The 25,439-nt window shown below is 43.4% G+C and overlaps 2 protein-coding genes across 2 annotated transcripts in view; one reads left to right on the top strand and one right to left on the bottom strand.

The window, feature by feature from the left end:
* Positions 1-15,193, top strand: part of STXBP5L (syntaxin binding protein 5L) — a gene marked incomplete at its 5' end in the record, with an annotated part of 177,968 nt that extends 162,775 nt beyond the window's left edge. The window contains 6 exons of the mRNA XM_083854399.1: positions 8,482-8,721; positions 9,621-9,981; positions 10,942-11,107; positions 12,905-13,016; positions 13,392-13,612; positions 14,653-15,193. Of these exons, the coding sequence (XP_083710525.1) occupies positions 8,482-8,721; positions 9,621-9,981; positions 10,942-11,107; positions 12,905-13,016; positions 13,392-13,612; positions 14,653-14,694 (1,142 nt within the window). The 3' untranslated portion in view covers positions 14,695-15,193. The remainder of the gene's footprint in view (positions 1-8,481; positions 8,722-9,620; positions 9,982-10,941; positions 11,108-12,904; positions 13,017-13,391; positions 13,613-14,652) is intronic.
* A 7,882-nt stretch (positions 15,194-23,075) lies between these two features.
* The window catches only part of POLQ (DNA polymerase theta), a gene marked incomplete at its 5' end in the record, with an annotated part of 51,362 nt that continues 48,998 nt past the window's right edge, over positions 23,076-25,439 (bottom strand). The window contains 1 exon segment of the mRNA XM_083854954.1: positions 23,076-23,285. Coding sequence (XP_083711080.1) covers positions 23,172-23,285 — 114 coding nt within the window. The 3' untranslated portion in view covers positions 23,076-23,171.

The following is a 25,439-nucleotide window of genomic DNA, read 5'->3' as shown; positions in this document are numbered from 1 at the left end:
CTGCTTCTTATCTGCACAGAAAAATAAAATACGTATTGTGTTTGAATTTTTAATTGCAATTTTAGATAAAAAAACCCCTGAATTAAAGAAAACAGTGGCATTAAAGAATAAAAATAACATTGCTGTGGGAAGGAGCTCAGTGTGCTTGTACTTGTGTAGCTGTTGGGTACATGGATGTGTGCACAGATGCACGTGCTGGCACACATTTCTGCTTGCTTTGTGTGTTATGAGAAGTCTTTCAGATTTATGACTTCTTGGTTTTTGGTTGTTCTTTTTTTTTTTTTCCAAACACTGCTTTTTTAAGCCATTTTGCATTCTCCAAAGGTTTCTCTCTAGCTTGTGCTGGCTGAGGCTGTCATTTTTTTCTCCTTGTCTGCATCCATACAGAAATCTGGGCATTCTGCATACCTACATCCACCTGTGGTTCCATCATACATCATGGGAAGAAAATGCAGAGTAGAGTTTTTCCTTTGAAGTGTTGTGTTTGGAAATTCATTTACTTCCAGCAGCAGTGACAGAAGACTGTCTTCCTTTTTTACAGTTTTTCTTCCCCATTATGTAGTTTTTCATTATTCCAGCCTAATCACCTTGTTCTAGAAAGACCATTTACATATTGGTGTTAAAGAATTGCCTCTGAACAAGGAATCCTTGCAAGGTTTTGCTGTGAATTGTAATTTTATAGGAATGCTAAGAACAAAGAATTTGCTTTAGCTTTCCTTTAAAACAATTGCATTTCAGCACCTAGGTTTTGGATTAACTCTTTTGATTATAGGTAGTTAAAATTTGATACAAAGCACTTGAATTGATATGTCACTGTGAGCTGGCAAAATGAACCACTCAAGTAGTTATTATTTTTCATAACCTTATCAAAATTCTATGGCAAGTACACCACCATTTCCATTTTAACTGGTCCAGTGTACCTGCATATCTGAAGTTTTTCTTTTGTGTCTGTATATGCATAGGATGACTACAGTTATTCAGGGGTAAGTTGTTCTGTCATCTGCATGATTTTGTCCAATTTGTTTTGGAAAATACACAGTATTTGGTATATACTATATAATTTAAACTTTTTTTATTCATCAAAAGTATTTGTGAAAATTACCATTTAAAAAAAGCCTTTTAGGTAGCCTGATGGAAACTTCCAGGCAAGTCCAGTGTGGTGTAGTTGGGTCTTGAAACATGATACTGAGTAGTGATCTTAGAAAAAAGGCTACTGCCTGAGGAAGCAGACTTACCTGGTGTCATGCTGAGCATTGCAGTGTTTGCTGTGTAATTTATATAAAATTTATATCCTTTTTCTCCTGTCAGTTATGGCTGTGCTGTTAAGCCATCTCCAGCAGTGCTTTATCCATAACACATTGCATTTTTTTGCACTGGATGAGTAAATGTGGCCATGAGGTTTCCTTCCCATGTGGCAAGGTAGGGGTAGAAGAGGGAGGTTTCTGTTTTTATCACTGACTCCTCTTTTTCTTGAGTCTCTTGGGTCTGAAGCCCACTTGTGGCTGTGAGGTAGGTAATGATGGCCAAGGGGTTGGGTGATGTCGTTTTTAAGGCAGTGCTTCCAAGGCTTTTAAGGAAACAGAAAAAGAACCTGGTTGCTTGATCTAGAAAAATATTGGGAAAAAAGCACAAAAGTATTCAAATGCATGGCAGGGTACTGCAGAGAGGAAGGGAATAGTCAGCTGTCCGTGTCTCTTGAGAAAAGGACAGGACATAAATTACTGAGGCAGAAGCCTGACTTAAGGAAGACAGTTGGGGATTCATTTTGATCACAAGGGTAGTTAACTGCAGAAATTAATTCTCTGAGGAGGTTATTGCTTCTCTGGCAGGTTTTCAGAACAGCTCATGTTCTTTAGCACATTCCCTTTGCCAATACTCTCCATCTTGCAGAGTGGATCATTTCTGGTAAACTTCCTTGCCTGAGCAGCCAAGCCAGACTGACGCTTACCTGATCCCCTGGGCATGGCACAGCAGTCCTGAGGCCACACTTCACAAGGCCCCTGAGAGTCATAGCTTTTCACAGCTGAACTCTCATAGCACATGGAAAAGCCCTTACATTGATTGATTGATTGATTGATTGATTGATTTCTCAGGGAAGGGCTGATGGTGACTCTTCCTGTCAATCATTTCAATTTTGATAGCGTTTGAAGTTACTTTGCCATCAGTTTAATTGGTAAGACTTGTATAACAGGAGAAAACGTAGAAACACTGGTAAGCCACAGTCCCCACTAACTGTTCTGTTTATCACCATATTTTATGTCTGTGCAGAGGAGCAGATAAAAATGTTGCAGAGAAGCCGTGTTCTAGATCTAGAAAGTGTGTTTCTTACTTTCCTTGGAGTACATTATCTGTTAGGTTCTACCAGGATTGACTTGATTTCTTATGAGAATCTGCAAAATTTTCTTGTTTTTAAAACCACTAACTCAATGAAAATATTGTTGTTCTTACAGTCACTGAATGTCTACTCAGTTTAGTCAGTTTTAGTTTAACTAATGATTTGATTCCAGGTGAAGCTAATTTCACACTGTACTCTAGGCATGTTGAATTTGAGGGTGAGTTATGCCCTGCACACTCAAATTTAGTTTTTTTTCCTTGTTAGCCATCATTTTATATCAACCCTAGTCTTTTGTTATATCCATGGTCACTTCCCTTGGACTGCCTTTTCCACTCCCAGTGCCCCTGTAGGTTCAGGTTTTGGGGATCTCTGAACTTTCTTCCCAGTGACAGCCAGGGGATGAGGTCCCCAGCACCATGAGTAGCCCAGGTGAGAAAGGTGTGGAGGCAGAGATGTTGCTGTGGCATGGCTTCATCTCTTCCATAACGCCTTTTGTCTCCACTTTATCCTTGGGTACTTCCATGTATAAAAGTTATACAAGTTATTCTTTCCTGAACTGTATTTGTTATGAAAGATGCTTCAGCAGAATGGATAGTTCAGGTTGGGGTTTCAGTTCTAGAGAATTGTGATGACTGATTAAAAAACATATGTCCAAGTTCATAAACTAACTCCAAATTGAGCTTTTAGTGATGTTAATGTAAAGACAGTTTGCTTGTGTAAGTCAAGGGAAGTGATTCATACTATTAAATATGGAAGTTTGATAGACTCTTACTGCGAAGATCTTTTGCATTTTTATAGAAATTATTTCTGCTTTTTCAACATGAAGAATAATTCTGTCCTGGCAGTTCCCTTCTGTTTTTTAAAACTTACAGAACTAAAACATAAGCCTCAACTTTACTATATTCTGGAAATACCAAAGATCCAGGTCTGCTTTCTGGAATCTGTTTTCTCTTTCAAGCCTTTATTTGCCATCCATTCCATCAGTGTTTAATCAGTGTGAATTCCATGAAACCTTTCCTTTTTAAGGCAGGTTACACTGCCTTAATTGTAGTAATTTCAGGGTAATACATTTCAGAACTTCCTCTGGGAAGGGTCAAGCATCCCACAGCTGTGAGCTGCATGAGAGCACAGAAACAGCCACCATGGCTGGAATGCTTTGGGGAGAACATCCACAGCATCATTTTAGGGAAACTTAAGTAAGTTGATCTGGTAGGAAATCTTTGACAGTAAAATTCCAGATTATTAGCACATTATTTGTGCTTAGGACAACTTCTGCTGCTTTCTAGTGAATTGTGTCATATGGAATGCAGCTTTAGAGTGCTGCTGTTAAAATGTTGGTGTAACAGCCAAGCAAATGTGCAATGTTCCTAAACGTGTGTTACTTCCTGCCCCTTTCTCCTCTGTGTTGCTGAAGCTTTGCCATCAAGTGTGGTCTCTGTGTGTCTGTGATGTTACTGTGCACAAACTCATGCTGTAAGTATAATTCCTTTACTAAATATTTCCCTTGACACTCAGAGCTTTGAATGCTTTCCTGACTACATAATTTTGAAAGTGACAGATTTCTCTTAAAATGTAAGATGATGGTCTTACTCTGGCAAATGTTTTAAATAGTTCTATTGGCCTCTGTTAGTTTGGGTGTTTGGGATTGCAACTTTTAGAGTTCTCCAAGTGAGGAGAATATAAACTATTCCACTCTTTTTTTTTTCTAGAATATATTGATTTCCATGTCAAAAAGGTCAACTTCTGTATATATTTCATAAACAGATCAATTACTCATTATTGTAACACCAGGAAAGAAGCTATAAATAGCATCCAAGACACTGACAATCAATTGCAAAACTCTTCAGTAATTAATGTAAATATTTGCTATAAAAATGTTGATCTTTGTCACTGGTAGGTTTGGTTTTTTTTCATTCTTCTTAACAAGTGGTACTTCTATTTTCCTGATTCCTAACTTCATAAAGAAAATCACTTTATGTTAGTCCTAATTCTATTGTTTTATAAAAATCCCAGTAACAATTTCCTGGAAGATATGGTATGTGAGGATGTGTTCCCCTTACAAAGCTTGAGTGCAGCTGAGAATAGACAAATTAAAACATTCCCCTGAGCACAGAATACATGTGGGTTTTTTTAATTCCATGGGAAAGTGAGGAAATTTGGTTTTATTCCTACTGAGCAAAAGGAAGTTAAAAGAAAAAAAATATCTCTGCAGTCTTCATTCTGTACAGGTGGCAGTTGAAACACATGGAATCAATCATTTACTCAAACAGTCTTTTGAATTCTCAGAAAACCCCCAAACCCCAAATTAAATCTTCCCTTAGACACCAGTGCACTGCAGCAGGACCCTCTGTGAGGCAAGGAAGGGGGCTGGGACAACTGCTCAGGGCTGCTTTTGCATAAATATCATGATGGTGTTGGGCTCAGTCGTTCCTGTCCTTTTCCAGTGCATGTGCCTTCATGGCAGTGGGTTGCATTCCCAGTGCGCCAGCACTGCCATGGAATCAGAACATCCTCACACAACAAGTGGCACTGCACTGCTCACACACGGATGAACACGTGGAAGACTCAAAAGCACTGGCTTCCTTTTTAATCTGCATGTGCATTGAAGTGTCCTGTGTGTTTTTCTGTGAGGTGGGAAGCAACTTAGAGGGGTTTTGGTTGTTTTTAAGTCATAAAGCTTCTGTTTGTGTGCTGCTGGCTCATCACCCGAATTTAACAACCAGTCCAGTGTCACAAAGGAAGTTGGTTTCTGAGTTTCCATCTGCAGCTCATTAGCCCAAACGGTGCATAGGATGGCGCTGAATGAAAACATTTTGAAGTAAGCAGGGTTACTCTTAAGACAGCAGTGGTGTTTATTCTGTGTGGCCTTGACCCATGGAATGCAGCTTTTTGAAGTGCACTGACTGCAGGTAGTGTAATGCTTTAGGGCAGAGCTGTTTATCATCCAACAGCAGCATCTCCCAAATTACAGTCACTGCTTAGCTCTCAGGGGCCACTGGATCCCTCTGATGGTGCTCTCTGCTGCCAGCTGCAGAAACAGCCTGGAGACCTACATAGGAGAAAAGAAAAGCCAAGAAATCTGGGTGTGCAAGAGGAAGAGGAAAAAGGATGTTGAGGACTGAGGGGCTGTGTGGGACTTGATGGAACCTGGGAGTTGGATATGTGCCTCTCAGAGAAAAGGGAATACTGGGCTTCCTCAAAGCAGGAAGCAATCTAGAGAAAGGAACAGGTTTATGAGACAGTGCCATATAGCAGGATATTCTCCAGAGGAAGAAGCTTTTCACAGGTGAATGTCCTCTCCCCTGGCTGAAGCACAGAGTCCAAATCAGCTCTGACCTACGTTACAAGGAAGTGGTCCTAGTTCTGACTCCTGCAGAAGGATGTAGAGACATTCTTGCTACACTCATCATGCAGAGTGAGAAAAGGAGAATAGAACAGAAAACCTGGACTACGGTGGTTGGGTTAAGGATTGCTACAGACTGGCAAGTCAACTTTGAGAAGACAGGATGTCATTTTAAGAGATAGAAATCATACTAGCAAAGGATTTGGTGATTTTTTTTAACTTCCCAAGGAAAGTGCTTTTGTGTTTCTCGAGGATATAGTGTCATGCTTTCTAGATGAAGAATCTGGGGTAGAATCTCTTCGAGAAAAGAGTCCCAGGGAACAAGACTCAACTAAATTTTATCCTGGAATCTAGGAAGAGGAGAGATTTCTACCTTGCTTTAGAGACAGCCAATAAAGTCACATAGCAGTTGCAGACTTTGCTCTTCAGATATGTTTAATGACATCAAATTTTGGCATATGTCTTGCTGATCTTTGGAATTCCAGTTTGAGTAGTGTATTTAATAGAAGATGGCACAGTATGTTCCCAAAAGTGTCCTAAAGATTATATCTGTTAGTGTCAGTTTTGCAGAGATGTATTAGTTAACTGTACTGCACAGGAGTGAGGAACATTTCTTGTTAATTTAGGGAGGGAGAAGGCTTGATGACACATGCAAATGGCACATCATATATTTTAAGTTCTGTGTATGTCGCCTACACTAACTGCATTTGTCCTTTCAACATCTTTCTTAGCTTGAGCACCACCGTATTTGAATTTTATGTGACTATGATATTAATACACCTGTTAAAGAGAAGATTAATTACATAATAGCATTTTTATTAACGATCAGGTACACTTTGGGAGGAAAAAAATTATATATATATATATATGGAGCCCTGCCTTGAAATTTATGTCTTCCTTTCTTTACCTGGCAGCTATCAGTGCTCAGGAAGGAGCTGGGCCAACTCATTCCCTGCAGGAGGAGTAAAAAGTGCTTGGGGTTATGGGAGACACTAATTCTCAAGGTATTAGCAGCTGTGTCTGTAGATATGCCAGCAGTCCCAGTTTATGCAGTTACATGGAGCAGTGCTGAGACAGAACTAGAGAACTACAGCAGTGCCTACGTGAAAGTGGAAATGGGGCAAGGGCAATGCTTGGAAGCTCAAGTAGACATAAGCTTCTCTTCCATGAGAGTGGAACTGAAGTGCCAGGAGCAGCTGTCCTGTGAAACTCCTCTTTGACAAGTTACAGATGCTCTCAAAGGACAGAAGGTGGCCCAAGCATGAAAGAGTAGCAGGAGAATCTGCCCCAACCCTGTGTGCCAACACTTAAGAGAGAAACACTTGCAGAAATACTTGGTGAGGTTCCAGCAGTGCTTCACCCTGGTTCTCTCCAGTCTTCCCCAGGGAGCTGCAGTGTAGGGATGCCTTTGAACTGAGGCATCTGGACAGGGGAATGCAATGTTGTAGTTTGTTGTCTGAGGAAGAGATTCATTGGCAAAGCTGCTGCTCTGGTGTAGCACAGGAACCATGTATACAGTGTGAGGATTAGCTTAGTTTTAAGCTGGAGTACGTGAGAAAGTAATTTTCTAATTTTATTCTTCAACCATGGCTGAAACTATCCCTCTTTTTAGACACTTATATTGGCTCTGAAGAGGTGACTCTCTTCTGAGCTATAAAAAGGACAATTTCGTACCAGATACAGATCAGCTTCATAATGATAGGTTCAGGAGCAAGACGTTTATCACAGATCCAATACCTTCAACTATTTCTCCACCTCCAGTTACTATTGTTGCAAAAGAGCATGTGAGGTTTCCAATGATCTGATCCCATTTATAATGACAGGTTGGTAAAGAGCAGCACTGGCATAAGTTGTTTTGCCAGTGCTGTGCAGCAGCCAGCCCTATTCCCATCTTCCCTCTGGCTCCTTGACTCTTCAGGAACTTTTTAGCCCTCTGTGCTTTATAGCCTCTGATGTTCCTGCCAATGCCAGGAGCTCCCTCACACAGCTTCATGCTTCCTGCCTGGCACTAGGAAAAGCAAAGCAAAGCTCCCTAGTCTGTTCATTGTTTCCTCTCTCTGAAAAGCTCAGAGAGAGTCTCTGTACCTGGGCACTTGCAGTGGGGAGAGCACAGCTCTGTCTCCAGCTGGCTCTCAATGCTGCTTGCTAAAGCTTAGGCAGTGCCAGCTCACTCTGCAGTTGTTGCCAAGGGCACAGAGCAGGTTTCTCACTTCTCCCCCTGAAAAGCCAGAGTGGATTTGTACCCTGAGATGTTTTGGAGACTAGATTCAGGATTCAGTTCAGCAATGGGTGTCTTTTCCCCAGGGAGCAGTTATTAATACCTTCACAATAAATGATGGCTGTGAAAGCAATGCTGGAGCATCCTAGTGATGGCAACAAGAGCAGAGCAGGGGACATGTGCTCTGAAGCTGGTAATGACATCTCCCTTCATGTCCTGCAGTGATGGGATGCATGGATTAATTCTAAATGCATTGGTAACATATGGGCCTAAAATTATTTTGTGCTATTTAGAACAAGTCCTTTGAGCTAAGGCTGTTGTAAATTCTAATTAGTCCATGCTAATCTCCATAATAGGCAGCTATTTCTAATACAGATCTAACTGATGATGTCTGACAGCATTTTCCACACTTATTTATACACTGGCAGCAAGCTGGTATCATGTTAGGGTCGGAATGTTTGCTTGTTTGCTCAGGTTAAGAAAACTTTAATTTCTGTACTCTGCAGGGAGTTTGTATTTACTGCAGACTTGTGCCTGTTCCCGGAGCAGTAATTTATGCCTGTTTGCTTGTATTTATTTGTGCAGAAAATAGGGAAAATTCCTTCAGCCGTTCCCGAAGCTCCAGCGTGTCCAGTATCGACAGGGACTCCAAGGAGACGATCACAGCTTTGTACTTCATGGAGTCCTTTGCCCGAAAGAACGATTCTGCTGTTTCCTCCTGTCTCTGGGTCGGAACAGGCCTTGGAATGGTCATAATCCTGTCCCTAAATCTGCCTGCCAGTGACGACTTACGGCAGTCAGAGCCAGTCATGGTGTCACCAAGTGGTGAGAGTGCAGCTCTTTTCCTGCTTTTTATCTGTCTTGGTACAATGGGGCAATAACTGCATGATTTTGTATGGCCTTTTGGGCAGAAATGTCTCAAAAAATCAAGCAGTGGTCACTGAGTGGAAGGCACACAGGTAAAGATGCGCATGAGGGACCAACAACTTCAAGGACTGAGACACTTTGGTTGTGTTAGTTCCAAAGATTGCCTTGTGTAACAGGCAAAGTTACATGTTTCTTCTGAGGACAGGGAAATCAGCAGAGTTCCATCATATTGTGAAATTACAGTCCTGTTTACAATTCTGTCTGGGATTCTGCAAACAGTTTGGCTGTCTTTGTATCAGAAAGCTGCAGAGAAGCAGAAGGGAGTTCAGGAAAGGAAACAAAAATGTTGGCAGGTTGCTGTACCAGGAGAGATCCTTGGCTGAGTGAGTGACAGATGGTGTAGCAGAGAGAACAGAGGGCTGAGAGGTCAGGTCTGAGGAGAGGCAGCATTTGCTTTTTAAAAATGGACAAAAAAAATGGAGAATTCACAGAAGCAGAGGTTTCCCACCCCCGTTTGTTTAGAAAAACAATGCTGGAAGGTCACCGGACTTAGAGCAACTTTACTGCTGGGGAATAAATATTTTACTAGCATAATGTAGAGATAAACAACAGGCCACCTTCAACAGCATGTGTTATATCCATCATTATAGATATCAGCTGCCTGAGACCTTTCCAGTACTGGCAGGCTGTTTGTTCACCTTCTCCTGTGGTTAGAAAGAACTGAGCAAGCACACCTTGTCACCTTGGCTGGATCAATGTGTGTGCTGTGTTTACAAAAGCTGGGTGTCAGCTGTGCTGTGCTGACAGCCAATCTGGCTGTGGTGGCAGTGCCAGTGAGGGGAAATTCTGTTCTGCAGGCACTGTCCTGACACTGAAGGGAGCCGTGCTGACCTTCGCCTGCTTGGACTGCATGGGGACATTGACACACCGGCCCTACGAAGTCTGGAGGGACCCACACAGCGCTGATGACGGTGACAAAACAAGGAAAAGGAAACTTGTCATGCATTCCCCTTCCTCCTCCCAGGATATGGGTGATCATCAATTTGCAGTCATTTGTTCAGAAAAACAAGCCAAAGTCTTCTCATTGCCTTCCCAAACATGTCTTTATGTCCACAACATCACCGAAACGTCCTTTTTATTGCGAGCAGATGTGGTCACCCTCTGTAACAGCGTCTGTCTGGCGTGCTTTTGTGCTAATGGGCACATCATGACACTGAGGTACTTATCTAACTAATCTTGTGGCAAAACTAAGCAAAGAGATGGCACAATGCTGTCATATTCCACTTGTGTTTGCTCCAGAGTGCTTGATGCTCTGCATTAACTCCCTGGTGGGTGCATTTAATTCCCTGCCTTGATGCAGCCATACCTGATCCTTGGGGTGTCTCCACGTGGGGAGTTAAGGCAGGCAGGTGCACAGTAAAGCAAGCTTCTGGTTTTTTTGAGTAGTCCCCTACCTGTGACAGTTGATGGCTGGTGATTTTTAACTATGATAAAAGAAAGCCCTGATAATTTTCCTCAGTTATGGTGGGTCAGGTATAGAGAAGTATAGAAGTCAGCCACAGAAAGGATTCTCTTTATCCTTTGTGAAGTCCAAAGTCCCACTCTTGGCACTTTTGAAGATTTTCTGTTCAGAGCCCTTGGTTTCCTTTCTTTGTCCCCTCCCCCAGAGAGCTGACTGTGCAGTAGCTTTGTACCTTCACTTTACTGTACCCTCTTTCCCTGGCCAGGCCATTTAAATTTGCGAAAATACTGTCCAAAACAGCAAAGCATGAGAAGCTGAAGGACAGCAAAGGCGATGCTGGAGCCTTTGTCCACAGGGTGGAAACAAGGCCCTGCCAGGCCCTTTCCTACTAAAGATGTCCCTGCAGGCCTTGCCCTGCAAATGACCCAGCCATGTGGCACAAGCCATCCCATGCTACATGCACATCCCTTATCCAGACAGTAGCAGAAGCCTTAGGGCCATGGGGGCAAGGCAGCTGAAACTTCTCCATGCAAGCAAACAAAATACGATGGGAACACAGCATTGTTACAGTAGAATTTTTCAGCTTGGAGCTGTACTTTAACTGTTGCAGTTTTGAAGAGCATTAAATGAAGGGTTGGTTTAAAATGCAGGCACGGAGCAGGTGTAGTACCCTGTGTGGCAGCTGGTGACTAACCTGGGAATCTGCTTCTCCTCAGCTTGCCGAGCCTTCGCCCGCTGCTGGACATCAACTACTTGCCTGTCACAGACATGAGGATAGCACGGACCTTTTGTTTCACTAATGAAGGGCAGGCTTTGTACCTGAGCTCTCCCACGGAGATCCAGCGTCTGACATACAGCCAGGAGATGTGTGACAACCTGCAGGTAGGGCTCACACCTCACTCTGGTGCCTGTGTGTGGCAGGGATGGTGGCCTCACTCATCAGGGGTAAATTGGCCCTGATAAGAACAATGCTGCAGGGGTGGGACAGATCTGTTCCTCTCCACTTGTCCTGACTGAATGGTGCCAAAGCAACAGAAGAGGGGTCAGCAGCTCTGTTGTTCTTTGGGCTTTTTCAAGCACTGTCACCTGCACCTGTGCAAAAAATCCTAACAATGTTAGAGATGGGCTGGGCTGGTTTGGTTATTTTACAATGAAAATGCAAATGAAAATGTCATTTACTGAAGAGAAGGAATTGTGAGAGGTTACAGGGAGAAACATGAGTAATAAGAGGGGGAAAAAAAAGAGGGAGAATAAGTTCTGGGTTATATAATTAGCAGTGAACCAGAATGGAAGTATAAAAGAAATGGTCCTGCCAGCACTCATTATGCCCTAGGGAATAACATGTGCTGAGCTGCTCAACTCACATCACAGCACTGTCTGTCTCAAGTCTGAAAAGGCACTTTGAGGAGCAAGCATTGCACACCAGCTTTTGTGCACCAGAGAGGAGATTATTTTGCAAGGAGCCAATTTTAAAATAATCTAAAGGTTCGACCAATGCATCTTAGACTATGGCCCTACAGCAAGAGGATGTTACAAGCTAGTTTTATTTTTTTTTACCAGCCTTAACAACATCATGCAGCTACCAAGCAAAGAGAAACACAGCCCTTGCTTCTCTGTACTGCTGGGCTATGGCTGCTTTTATCTTGGCTTTTATGCAAGAAAAGGTTTGCAGGGTCATTATGTATGTACAGAAAGCAGATGACCCAGTATCACCTGCTACCTGGGAAAACAATGCTGGGCTGCATGAGAGCTCTACTTGGGCTCCAAGGGCTGCAGTAATTTTTCTCCCTGAGCAGGTGACAGTGCAGAGGAGCAGTGGCTGTGAGTCACAGCGCTGTCCTCACACTCAGCCCCCAGGAGCAAGCACAGCACAGCAGCTGGATCTGCCTGCTGAGGCTTGGCTGAGCAAACACAGAGCTGAGCAACAGGGCAGAAGCTGTTCCCAGTGCACACAGCCCCCTGCTTTCAAACACTAATGGGACTGCACACTTACTTTTCCTGTCAGTTTTTTTCCAGAGAGCTGGCTTTTCCTGGTACTGCTGCAAATAAATCTGAGACTGACATTTGTTTGGAGTGACTGCTCCAAGATGTGACACCAGAGCAGTGCCTTCAGCAGATGTGCTTGTTTAGCATTGCTGATGGCACACTAATGGGGTAGGGGAAGGTTGTAGGAAAGTAATGAATTTTGTTTAAAAAGAAAATAAATCAACAACAAACCACCAAACTCCGAATTGCTGGCAAGCAGTGAACTCAGGTGTGCTATAAAAAGAAAGCAGAGTGACTGCCCAGCCTGGCTGGGCAATCACTAAAGCAAAATACATGATACTCAACAAATTGTTTATTCAATTATAGTGTCACCTCTGCTGTTTCTAAGCAAAATGTGACCTTATCACTGGTGCTTTCATTCTGTATTAACTGCAATTTTTTTTCTCTGGTAACAAACATGGGACTGGGCAGTGACAAATCAAGTCCCTTTGAAAGTATGAGTGAGTCCAGTTAGCTCAAGCATTTGTCAGAATACACAAATATTACCTACACCATGCAGTTCACACAACAGACTCTTTTAAAACTAGTTGATTAGATCCAGTGCATGTGGCTTGTTATTGAAAATCAAGAAAACACCTAGAGCCACTTTAACCTCAATAACCTTTTACATGGATGTTTTTCTGGCTTTTCTAGGACATGCTTGGGGATTTGTTTACTCCTGTGGAAACACCAGAAGCCCAAAACAGAGGCTTTCTCAAAGGACTTTTTGGAGGAAGCGGACAAGCTTTTGACAGAGAGGAGCTTTGTGAGTAATTTATTGTTTGGGGGTTTTTTTGGCAGAAATTCATTCTTGAGATCCCCTGCCATTGTTATCTAGGAATGGAGCAGTACACAAGATTTAGATGATTGATGAAAAGAGAAAGTTGACCTAGTGGAGGAAAGAGAGGGTCCTTGTCTGCCATTCCATAACTTCACCTTGGCAACTTCTCTTGATCAGCTCTGATCAGAGTGGGGGGCATATGGCTGCACTGCACATGTGATGGTGACAGAGCAAAGCTTCCACACGTGCCCCTCGGATGGTGTCACTGCTGCAGGGCTGCAGCTCAACATTAAGGAGCACTGACAGGACCAGGCCAGGAGCTCATCCCTGTCTGTCTGTCTGTCCATCTCTCCTTTGCAGTTGGCGAGGCCACGGCAGGAAAAGCCTCTCGCAGCCTCGCCCAGCACATCCCTGGATCCGGCGGGATTGAGGGCGTGAGGGGAGCGGCGGGAGGGGTCATTGGGGACCTGACCCGTGCGCGCATCGCCCTGGATGAGAGGGGACAGAAGCTGGGCGAGCTGGATGAAAGGACTGCCAGCATGATGGCCAGCGCAGAGGCGTTTTCCAAACATGCACACGAGGTAGGAGCCCTGGCACCCACACCCTGGAACTGGGAACTGCCAACACTGCCACCCAGCCTTTGCTTCCCTTTGGGAAAGCCAAGTGCCCTTCTCTCCCTTCATCCAGTCATGGTGTTGGGAGGTGTGCTCATGTCAACTGGTGTGGCATTGTTCCTGCTCCCAAATTATCAGAATGCCAAAAATAAAGTGCCATTGCACACCCCTTCCTTTCACGTTTCTAGAAATGAGCATCCATTGTTAGCCTCTGAATTTAGAACATGGCACTTCTCCTCTTGCCTTTCTCACTAATTCGTTATGATTTGTTTTTTTAAGCCACTTAATGCAGCACAGCCAAGCAGTAGGGCAGAAAACAGGTAGGTGGATGAGTGTATAGGAACCTTTACAGATCTTTACTGGGAAGAGGAGAACATTACTAGTACAGCCCTGTGGTACTGTTATGTAGAATAGGTCTTGCCAGGAATAGGAATAGCTTCTGTGCTTGGAGCTGGAAATGGAAAGCTTTTCCATCCCACGCTGTTAAGACTGGGAAAACTAAAGTGATTTTTCTTGAAGATAAAACAACATCAAAGCATATTTCCCAAAAAGCACGTTTTTCATTTAATGTGCATCACATCTCTGGACAAGACCTTTACATTTTTATTGGCTTTTGTGAATGTGAGGCAGAAAGAACATGCCCTGAAATACAAAAAGTTTATATAGGCAGGGCATATCTACTGTGCTTCATAGATAAGTGTCTTTTCATTCCTATAGAAAGTAAGTTCCTTTAATTTTTGAAGAAGAAAAGTAGTTAAAGCTCCTCAGGAAAAATCTTCTAAAAACAGCAATAGCAGGTAATGCTTTTTTAATGTAATAACTATGAAATTAAATATGAGATCTCAGTGGACTCAAGACCTGCTGACATTGTTAGTGAAGTATTGCATTGTTCTGCATTTATTAATTCTAAAGTTTGACACTTAATGGGCCTGGGTCATGTGTGGTCTCTCAAATGCAGGGCAGTGTTTGATTGCCATTTGTTTGGTTTTTTTCCCCCATCTCTGTAGGTGATGCTCAAATACAAGGACAAAAAGTGGTACCAGTTTTAGACTTTCAAAGAAGCTGCTTGTGGCTTTATTAAGAACACTGTTCAGGGAAGCAACCTTTATTCCCAAATCTACCAGTCACTGGCCAGAGACAGTTTTTTCTCCTAGAAGAGGCTTTCCTGTTACTATTATTGGATTCATCACAGTGGACATCAAGGAGAAATTTTACAGACCGTGGGACGGAAGCTGGAATCATGAGGGTCTTTCCAACAGCTGACTCATGGGGTGGCCAATTTTTTCCAGAAGGAACTCAACCATCACTGTGGCATGTAGTTTTTCAGAAGCTGTAGGTATGAACTGTGGGGAGTGCGTCTGGTTAAAAATATTCTGTACAAACTCGAATGTTAATGCACTTATAAAACTTTGCATGAATAATTGCCAACTTAAAAAAAAAAAAGAAAAAAAAAAAGAAAAAAAAAAAAAAAAAAAAAGAGAAAAAGGAAGCATGTTGTGACCGAAGAAAAATGGGATTTATTTCTATTCTGAGAAAAAAAAAGAAAAACACCTTAAATGACAAAAATCTTTATTTTTTAAAAGTGACATTATAAAAGGCCAGTACATTTCAAGCATGTTTGCTACTGTTCTCCACATAAAAATGAGTTGAGCTGCATTTTCTTAACTGCTGTTTATTTCCCTTGAAAAGCCTTGCTCAAAAGCAGTGCTCTTTAACTCCTACCAGAAAAATAAATAAATTTAAATTCCTATCCCCAAAATTTAACGATTTTGCAGGTAGCTGGACAGGCACTATCTCAAAAGGTCATTGAGATGTGCATAGATGGTTTATTTGCAATTCAGAGCACATGACACATCACCCTAGTCTATACTTTTTACAGTGTGCTCTAGATTAATCTGTTGTCCTTGAAGTGGGGCTGTGGCACTTTTCATCCCCATGGAATCTGTATCACTTGGTTGCCTTATTTCCCAGTAGCAGGAATAGAAAACCAGCTTTGGAAAGCATTTCTTCAAGTTAGGAAAGGCAAGATGGGAAAGCACAGTCCCATCAAACACTGCTCACAGAGGCTGCTTAGCAGCTTGCAGAGCAGCTTAAGTGCTCAGCTGAAATTATGAGAGGGGACCTGCACAGAAACCCCCCCCCCAAAGCCTGTGAGAGAGAGATTAGAGCCAGGAACACTACACAATGGGCCAGGGAGGAGCATGGAAAACCGTTGTCAACATACATATGGAACACAGATATAAAGTGACACCTTGGGTGAGTGGCAATTTGTACTCAGCTCACACTGCTACAGGCAATTTGCTTCTGCTTCAAAGTGGCTTGTTTGGTTTTTGCAGTGAATGCTGCAGAAAACTCTGCAACCTGCAGCCACAGATGAGAACAGTAAGCTGGATTTATTGCCTGTCCTGCTGGAATGCTATACCCTATCCTACAAGACTCACTGCCATACAGGTCAACTCTTAAGTTAGAAATTTTTCCAAGATTGGCTTGGAAACAAGGCACTGAAGGCTTGTTTTCATGTGTCTGGATATAGTTTCAAATTAGAAAAAAGAAAGTGAGGAAAAACTGGAAAAACAGCCTTTAAATTTTTTCTGTTAAAGAAGTGTAACATCCTCTGTCCCCTCCAAGGAATCCTGATGGAGAAAAGTACCATCCCACTCCCACCTAGACCTTAACTTCCACCGGTGTTTGTATCATCTGAGTGTTCAGATGATCCCTCTCAAAGATGTCTTTTCCATCTCCTTCCTTTAGCTACAATAAAATACAGCCCAGGAAGTTGTACCATCCAAAGTCTGGTCCACTGCACAAGTTTAGGGTTGGAAGAGATTTGAGGTGTTAAGTTTTAAATTCCCATTGTAGCAGAACAGAATTCCACAATTTGCAAGATTTTTACATTTTGCTGTAGGCAAAAATCAAAATTACGGCCCTGACAGGTCTAGCTCAACTGGGAATGAGACTTTACAAGTTCCTCTGGCATAGGAGAAGCTGCTCTATGTTGCCAGAACTGTAGAAATTTGCACAGAGAAAGGTCAAAGCCTGAGCACTGCCTGAGTTTCTGCTGAGAGCCAAGGGACTGGAGTTGTCCATGACCCAAGAGGATTTCTCTGTGTGTGTGTAAGGATATGCCAAACTTGCCACTCTGATGCCAATAGCAACTAGGTTGGGGAATTCCTTCCAGGAGCTGGGTCACAGAAGTAACCACTTGTGCCTGTGAGGGAGCACTGCCCTAACCAGGCATGGAGAATGACAAATAAAGGAGAACATTAGAGCAATTTGATCCTCAGTTTAAACCTGTGTTCACCAGCCCTGTGCTCTGGCCTATAATCCAAACCCACTGGTCTCTGGGCAACAAAATCATTTAGGGCAGCATTCAAACTGTCCAGCAGCCAGCTTATTTTCCATTCTGCCCTGGTGTGTGGCAGTCAGAAGCAGGCCCACAGGCTGACTGGAATTGTGGGATCTTTGAAGGAAATTTAAGAACAACTTTTAACTGCCAGTCACTGCAGCTCACCCAGAGAGAAAAGTGTCCTCAACAAGTCTTTTACACAAGGCCCAACTGACTCTGGCTGCCAACAGTCTCTAGTTTAACACCAGGGTGAAAAAAAAACCCAACCTGCCAGTAGATTTCCATTTGCATTTTTATGCAACAGAGAAACAAGAATTTAGCAGCCCTCAAACTCACAATTTTTAATACTAGACTTTTAAGCAATTTTTCTCTAGTACTCCCTACCAGGTCACAGCTTTCCACTCTTACATATTTTACATATTTCCAGGCAGTTACCAATTACTATTTCTGTTAAGTTCACCACTTGTGACTATAATTATCAATTTTCTTGTAGTCTGTAGAGATCTAAAAAGTTGTATATGTTTGTATATAGAACATTCTATATATATAATATATATATGTAATGTATATGTTGTATAAGTTTGTTAGTGCACACTGTTAAATGCTTTCTATCAAGATTTACCATGTATGTGGAAAAAACCCATCACTTAAAAAGTTCAATGAGGGAGGAAAAACTCTTGCCTGGGTGATTTATTGTGAAATGAGGGGGAGTGTGGGATTTTTGCAAGGCTTGCCCTGAACGCTGCTCAAGGCTGTCAGTGACAGGCATGAAGCTGCACCATTCCCAGCAAGGAGCTCAGCATCTGTCTCTGAGAAAGACTGTAGGACTGTGACTGGCTGGAGGAAAACCAAGGACATTGGCTGTCACTGGATGTTGAAATCTTCCTGTGCTTTCACCTTTCCCACTCAGACAGCACCACCACCTCAAGCAAAATCCCAAGCTTAGATGTATCTTCAGCCTCGCAATCCTCAGCTACACCGGGCCAGATTGGCTGGAAATATTAGTTCAGTTTAAAATGCTATTTGTTCATTTTGATACTTTGTTGTCTCACGTACTTCTCTCCAGGAGCTCTGTCACAATCACATCCAAAACCAGTTACACAGAACTTCCAACAGCACACACACCTTTGGGTTTGACCAGATGTTTGTAATCTTATGTCTAGTGCTGTAGATAGACAGAGAAAATGCATTAAATTAGATTATTTATAAGTCTGCAGAGTTGGCAAGTCTTCAATGAAGTACAAGCTACTTTATTTATTAATAAAAAAATTAAATCCATTCCTAGAGCTTTAACTTCAGTTGCAAACCTTGAATTAAAAGACATGACAATTGAAATTTTGAGAATCAGGTTTTGTTTTCTATAATTACCTGTGGGGGAGGGGGTTTAAGTTTTTTTACTTAAATTAAAAAGCCCATGCCTACATTTCTGCAGTTCAACTGTCTACATCAATTAGTCATTCCCCCTTTCACACCACAGTGTGTGCACAATGCAGGTGGGCATAGAAACCTTTTTTTTTTTTTTTTTCCCCAATTTTTTTTTCCCACTTCAGAGCTGCATCCAACCTCAAGCCTTCTTCATATATAAACTGTGTGTGTTGTAGCACAGGTGAAGCCCCAGTTTTTGCTTAATTATGCCCCTCAAATAGCCTGGGCCCTGCCCCATCCATCCTTTCCCATAGCCCAAAGGTGAATTCAAGCACAGCATATTTCAGTCCTGAATGTTTTTCTGCCTTGGAGGGGTCTGGTAAGAGGACACTCTCTCTCATGAAGGAACTGCGTGTGGACATTCGTAGTCAACTCTTCCTCTTAGGTGTATAAGCAATAGTCACGTAAATGAGTGTTTCCATTCATGTGTTTTGTTTTGTGATTAAATCAACAAATCAAACGTTGTACTTTTTTAAATAGCAACAAATATTCAGATTCAGTGTCAAGGAAATGTGGGCTGAGTATGTGTGTGGTTTGTTAACGAGTCATTACCTGTCTCTCAGAAGGAAGGCAATCTGGGGTGAACCACACACTCCTGTGCTAACCATGTCCTGTTTCCACAGGTATCCTAAATCAGTATCACAAAGCTAAGGCATCTTAAAGTGAGGCTGTTTCGAGCCCCCATTAACAACCAAAAAACAAAAAAAAACAAGAGGGAAAGACAATAAAGGAAAGAATTGATACTAGTTGGTGTAATCTCTTTTTTTCCAACTCCTAGATTCTTTATAGTATTTTAAAGGTGCATGGTTTGTGTAAAGCCTTTGGCTGGAGTTTACACTTCTCATTCAGGAATACAAAAATGGCAGTCGTGGTTGTTGCTGGGGTGGGGATGGTCACCTCCCTTACCCCAGCAGCTCCTGCCATGCCCCAGCTGATGTTGCCATGCTCCATTGCAGGGAGCTCACATGGAGTTTCCAACTGCCTCACCAGCCGGGCTACCAGCCAACCAAGAGCCCCCTTCCTGTCACTCCCACTTCAGGCTGAACGCAGCCAGCCACAGGCTGAGCTCTGGGAAGAGCAGGAGGAGTGAGCTCAATGTAAGGGCTCTTCCCAACAGCACGTCTGAACTGCTCTGCCAGGAGAAGCCCAAAATGTCAGCCAAAGGTGCTGAGCTCCCAGCTCCCTTTTGTCAGCTATATACTACTCTCTGGCTGAAATGCAAACAGCATGGGAGAAAGGCAAAAGGACCAAACCAGATCAGATTACCTGTGCCGTTATTTGTCACCTGCCAGTCACCGCTTCCAGTAGCCAGGGAGAAAAGGAAAGCTGTAGCAGAAAGACCACGGCAAAATAAGCTTCTGGTCTGCATGTGAGGAAAGGACCAAGAGGCTGCAGCAAACACCAAAGATGTGAGTTCCTGCCACCGAGGCTCGGCAAGTTCTGCCCCGTACCAGAAGCCAGCTGAAGGCAAATTTGAGTCATTTTGAGCAGAAAGCAGATGGGAACCAAGCAGACCAGGGCTGCTCGGCAGCCCCAGGGAACAGGCTCTCCCTGTGAGGAGCTGGGTCCTGCAGATTCCCATCATGTAAAGACAAGGCACTGCCCGTGACCACAGCTGTTTGCCAGGACTGCATCCCTACTGGATTTCTTTTGGCAGTTCAACTATCTACATCAGTCATTCCCCCTTTCACACCACAGTGTGTGCAGGCTTCCTTCATAAACTGTGTGTGTTGTAGCACAGGTGCAGCCCCAATTTTTGCTTAATTATGCCCCTCAAATAGCCTGGGCCCTGCCCCATCCATCCTTTCCCATAGCCCAAGGGTGAATTCAAGCACAGCATATTTCAGTCTTGAATGGTTTTTTTGTCCCTGCTGGTGCAGGAGCCAGGCAAGGGCAGTGCAGGGTTGGGCTGCAGCAGGAATTCTGTGTGCACCAAGGGCCAAGGCTGTCAACAGCTGTAACAAACAGAACTTTCCCTTCTGCAGCATTCATGTCTCCTTGTGCTGGGCTGTGCCAGCTGACAGGAGGCTGGAATGGGCTATGGAGAAACACACAAACAAGCTGAGGAACAAACACTACCAGATGCATCCCGTCCTGACTGCACAGAGACTGAGACTAACCTGCTCTCTGCTTATCAAGTCCTGAACTAATCAAATGCCCTCAGCCAATCAGAGGTGGGGGAAAAGGAGCCCACAGGCAAAACCAGGTAAGTAATGTGAGCAGCCAGGCTCCTTCCTACCACCCTCAGAAAACAACATAAACCCTTTTCTGCAGTTCTGGACAGTGCCTCTGCTTACCTGACTTAGCCCTCTTCTGCTTCCCCTGCTCAGTGTCGCCAAGAGTTAAAGTCTAATCAGAATTGAGGAATTGTAAACAGCTGCAATCAGAAAACAGCTCAGAGCCAGTCCTAGTAACATGACTCAAACGCCACAGTGGCTACCTCTTATCTTCTCATTTGCTCCAAATTACTGCTTAATTAAAATGAACCCATCGAGTTTGTTAGTCAAAATAAGTTTGGGTACATGTTAATCCCCTTACTGATTAGCATCACCCCCTTCTGGGAGCTTGCTGAGAAATCCGTGTGAGATCCATCCTTTGGAAATTCTGAAGGCAGTGTGTGGGAGGGAAATATTTTAATGTGCCAAAGAACAAGCAGCCCAAATGACAGCAGCCCCAGTGAGGCCTGGAATAGGGCACAGGTGTGTCACTGCAGGACACCCAGGACAGGAAATCATTAGGCCATGTGAATGGATAATGAGTCCAAGCCGGCATCTTCACGGCAGAGCACACAAATGGTCAGGCACCGGGGTGCCGAGGCTCGGATCTGTCAGTAACAAAAGCTTTAATAAAGTAAGAAAAAAGACAATGGTGTGGATAAAGAGCTCAGCCATCAGGTGACAGATGTAGAAAGCCATGGCACGAAGAAAACAAAACAAACAAAAAAAATCCCAAAGTGAGGTGGAATACAGAACAGGAAAGAAGGCCAAGACGGTGCTGAGAGGGGCAGTCAAGGCAGCCTCACCTGGGGCTCTGGCTCAGCACCACGTGTGTGTTTTGCTGCACAAGAGGCAGGTGGAGGATCAGAGTCCAGGCTGCAGCCTTTTGTAAGGAGGCTCCATTAACATCCTCGAACACTCCCTCTGTTCTCCAGCCCTCGGTGCCGGCTACTTCTGATGTCAGGATAATGGCCCTGCCAAAAGCGCCGCGTTTGAAGTTAACGATGGCGAGCCCCCTCTCAGGCTGCTGAAAGCCAAGTGTGCATCCTCTCAGATCAGGCTGAAAAAGGAACTTCAAAAGTACACTGCTCAAAAAGGACCCAGCAGAAGTTCAGAAATTAAAGGATAATTAGGGGCTTGAAAACTTCTCACAGGAGGCAAGAATGGAAAGATGGAGATTGATTACATTAGGGAGGAACTGCAGAAAAAAGACATGATACAATAATTAGAGGCATAAGGAAGATGAAGGGAGGCACTTGTCCTCCCTTTCTTGTAAGATACAAGGGCTAGACGATGAAATGACAGAATTCAAGGTCAGGCATTGTGTGAAGTTAACATAAGCAGCTGAACTTGTGTAACCATCACAACTGTCTGGAAGGGAAATGAAAATAAGTGATGTGAGATTTAGCCAGACCAGAAGGTATTAGTGAGGAGACTAATGCCAAATAGTGGCAGATTAATTCCCTGCAAGCTCCTTCCTTGCCCCTTCTTTTGAAGGATCTGATCCCAGCTCAGCTTGACAAGCCCAAACTCCCAGGAAAACTTTCTGCCTGAGCACAGGGTCAGAGCCAAAGACACCGAGGCAAAGAGTGGGGGAAATCTGAGCAGGTTTTAGTGGGGCTGCCAGCAGGCAGGTGTGAGGCTTCCTTAGGAGAATGGTCTCTGAATGAAGAGCCACAGGTCACCACCACAGTGTCATGACTCCTCTCAAACACATCAGACCTCAAACACCAGCAAGGCTGCCATGGCAGCTGGCCAGACTGAGATAGTTTCCTTCTTCACAAAAATATGCATAGCCATGAAGTTTTTAACCAGTTCATTGAGCTTCATTCTTTCAAATGTTTCTGCTGGTGATTTTGTATTAACTCTAAGAGACTACAAACAATATCCCCCTCGAGGCCAGTTTGAAAGGTAGCAGTAGGATGAATTACAGCAGTCAGTCACCAAAATGCTTTCTTGAAGTCGGAGGCCAACCAAGCACAGGTTCCACTCACTGTGAGCACTGCACAGCTGCTCAGTGAGAAATCCAGCCAACTGTAAAGCCACTTCAGCACCTGAATGCCATCAGCAGAATCCAGTACAAGATAATCCTGGCAGAGGCCTGCAAAATTCTACATCAAGTGCAATCACAATGACTTTTTTTGCCCTAGATAATTATACACAGGCACTGCCAAATTATGTTTGCACCTTGTTTTAATAACGTAATCCAGCTCATTTCATATGTAATAAATTCATTAGGCTTTGGGGGCTTGTACAAGATCAAGCACACTTTAACAGAATTCATTTAAATATCCTTTTTTTAACAATTAATAATTTCACAGTTCTGAAAACACGCTTCAGTGCTCTGACTGAGCTCTGGGGGCTTTGGTTTGGTGAGTTCATAGCAGCTTCCACCACATGTTTCAGGAGGCAGCTTGGTACCCTGCCAGTAGAAACACAGCACAGGAGGATCACACCGCCAGCAGGTGATCACAGCCTCGTGCTGCCCAGTCCATGGCGCCCTCTGCTTCCCCAAGCATGGGAAAGTCACACACCCTTGTCACAGCTCCAGGTCCTGCAGGTCTCCCCAGCTGGGGCCAATTTTCACTTTAACATTCAGTTTCACTGAGAGTTTGATGGCGTTTTCCATTTCTCGTTTCACGATCTGAGCAACCTAGGAGGAAACATCAGGCATCAGACACACACACAACTTCAATGCTCTGGGTTTCTGTCAATAGCTGGGGCAGACAGACACCTGGAATCCTATCCTGCATTTATTTGCACTGACTTACCACCAATGGGAATGCAGCCAAATACTGATTAGTGTTCATGAATGGTGAAACTGCATAAAGCCAGTGAGATTTTATGCAGCACAGAGCTGGGACTGGTTCTGCAGTGTTAAAGACTATTCAAAGAAGGGGCCAAGATTAACTTTCTGTTAAACACTTGACAGTCCTGAAGAGTCTCATCTTTCACTCAGCTGCATAACTCCTAAGTGTTTCATGGAGTCTGTTCTGAAAACTTCAATGTACTGAAAGCAAGACACAAAACAAATTTGCCAGAAGCAAAGAACAGTGGCTCCTCCGTGTTGTGCCAGCTCGAAAAGCATTCTGTGAAACACAAATCACAAACCTCTGGGAAAGCTGCTCACATTCCATGTGGCTGCTACAAATACTGCCCAGGTTCCCCCTCACTGTTTAGTTAAGGCAACTCCTGCCCTCTAGTAAACAGATGAGGTAACTGTTCTCTGCTCCCCAGAAATATTCCTAAGAAAACACTCATTTCAATGCACAATCAGAAGACCAGAAATTATTTATTTCTGCAGCTGTTTGGATTACAAGAGACTGGATTTTTTTTTTTCTCCTGACTGTAAAAACCTCCCCTGGACAAAGGCAGTCCCTTTCCTCCCCCAAGACCCGTGCAGAATCCAGCCTGTCCTGGATTGCTTGTTTGAATGAATCTTTCAGCCCACACCCATCCCATGAACCTTTCCACAGCTGAGTGAAAAGAGGCTTTGAAATGATGGTGATTCCTCAGCTCAGCTAGAAGCCACCCTGGCAGCAGAGGAACTGTTCAAACTGTCTGACTCTTCCATGTGTTTTCATCATTTCCTCACAGGTGGCCACCATAGAAATTCCTCCATAGTTTTTGCTGGGGAATGGAGGGGATTTGAGGAGATCAGAGCACACTACACCAGCATGAAGAACTAGAGGAAGATTTGTCTTCCAAGCCCCTATGCCCTTACATACTGCAATTCAAAATGATCTTGATAACCTAGAAAAATGCTTTGAAATTGGATGTAATTCAGCACAGAGTGCAGCACAGAGAAAGAAGCAGGGTAGAGAATTAGGACAGAAATAATCTACTGTTCAAAAATAGGATGAAAAATAACTGCCAGGGCAGGAAAAAAAATGGGGTTATCAGAGATTAAAAACTGAACAGGGCCTAAGCAAGGCACACTGCTGTGAGAAAACAAGGAAATGAAATTCTGAACATAGAAAATGTTGCTTGCATGACACACGAATCAATTTTCCACTCTATTCAAACCACTCCACCCTTGATCAAGTTTGGGGCCCAGCAGACCAAAAGAAACAGAAGGAGATTTTCTGAGAATGGTCACAAGTCCAGCACATGGCACCAGAACAGAAGATCTGATTAGGGCTGCTGCACCTAGAACCAGGGACAGCAGCTGTGCTGCAGGGTAGGCAGGAAAACCTGTTGGTTTAAGCAACTGCTCAGAAAAATCTATGGAGAAATATATCTGAAGGAAATTAGAAAAGCTGGTAATAATTGCTCTTGAAGTTGAGGTAGTTAATGAAATAAATAGAATACAAAAAATAGTAAGCAAATCCATTTGCTTGTCTCCAACTCTCCTGGGAATACCATGATAAACTGGAGTCAGTATTTAAAGATGTTAAAGCCTATGCTCAGGGGATTTCAGTCTTCTTACAGGAAGAATATTAGAAGCCTTTTTGTCTCAAAAACAGCCTGCCTAGATTGAAGCAGCAGATGCCTGAACAAAGCCGGCAAAATGAGAAAAGGCTCGAGCTGAGATTCAAGACAAAAATATCAAAACTTTTGTTTTTATTTACATGAATGTATCTATATTATTAATAGATATACTCACTTATATTCTTCACATTTTTATTAGTACATATTTATTAATACATACATTCAAGCTCAGGCCAGTCAGCACTGCTGAAAGCTCTGCCAGACTAGGAGTTACTGCTTGCCATCAGGAGATGACCTTCTGTCATTAGCCATGTGCCTGTGCAGAAGGGGAAGAAAGGCACCCCAAGATATGGAAGCATGGCCTGGGAGCCTCCCT

The sequence above is a fragment of the Zosterops lateralis genome (genome assembly GCF_965231275.1).
Source record: "Zosterops lateralis genome assembly, chromosome: 2".
Taxonomy (NCBI): Eukaryota; Metazoa; Chordata; class Aves; order Passeriformes; family Zosteropidae; genus Zosterops; species Zosterops lateralis.
This window is presented reverse-complemented; position numbering and strand designations above follow the sequence as displayed.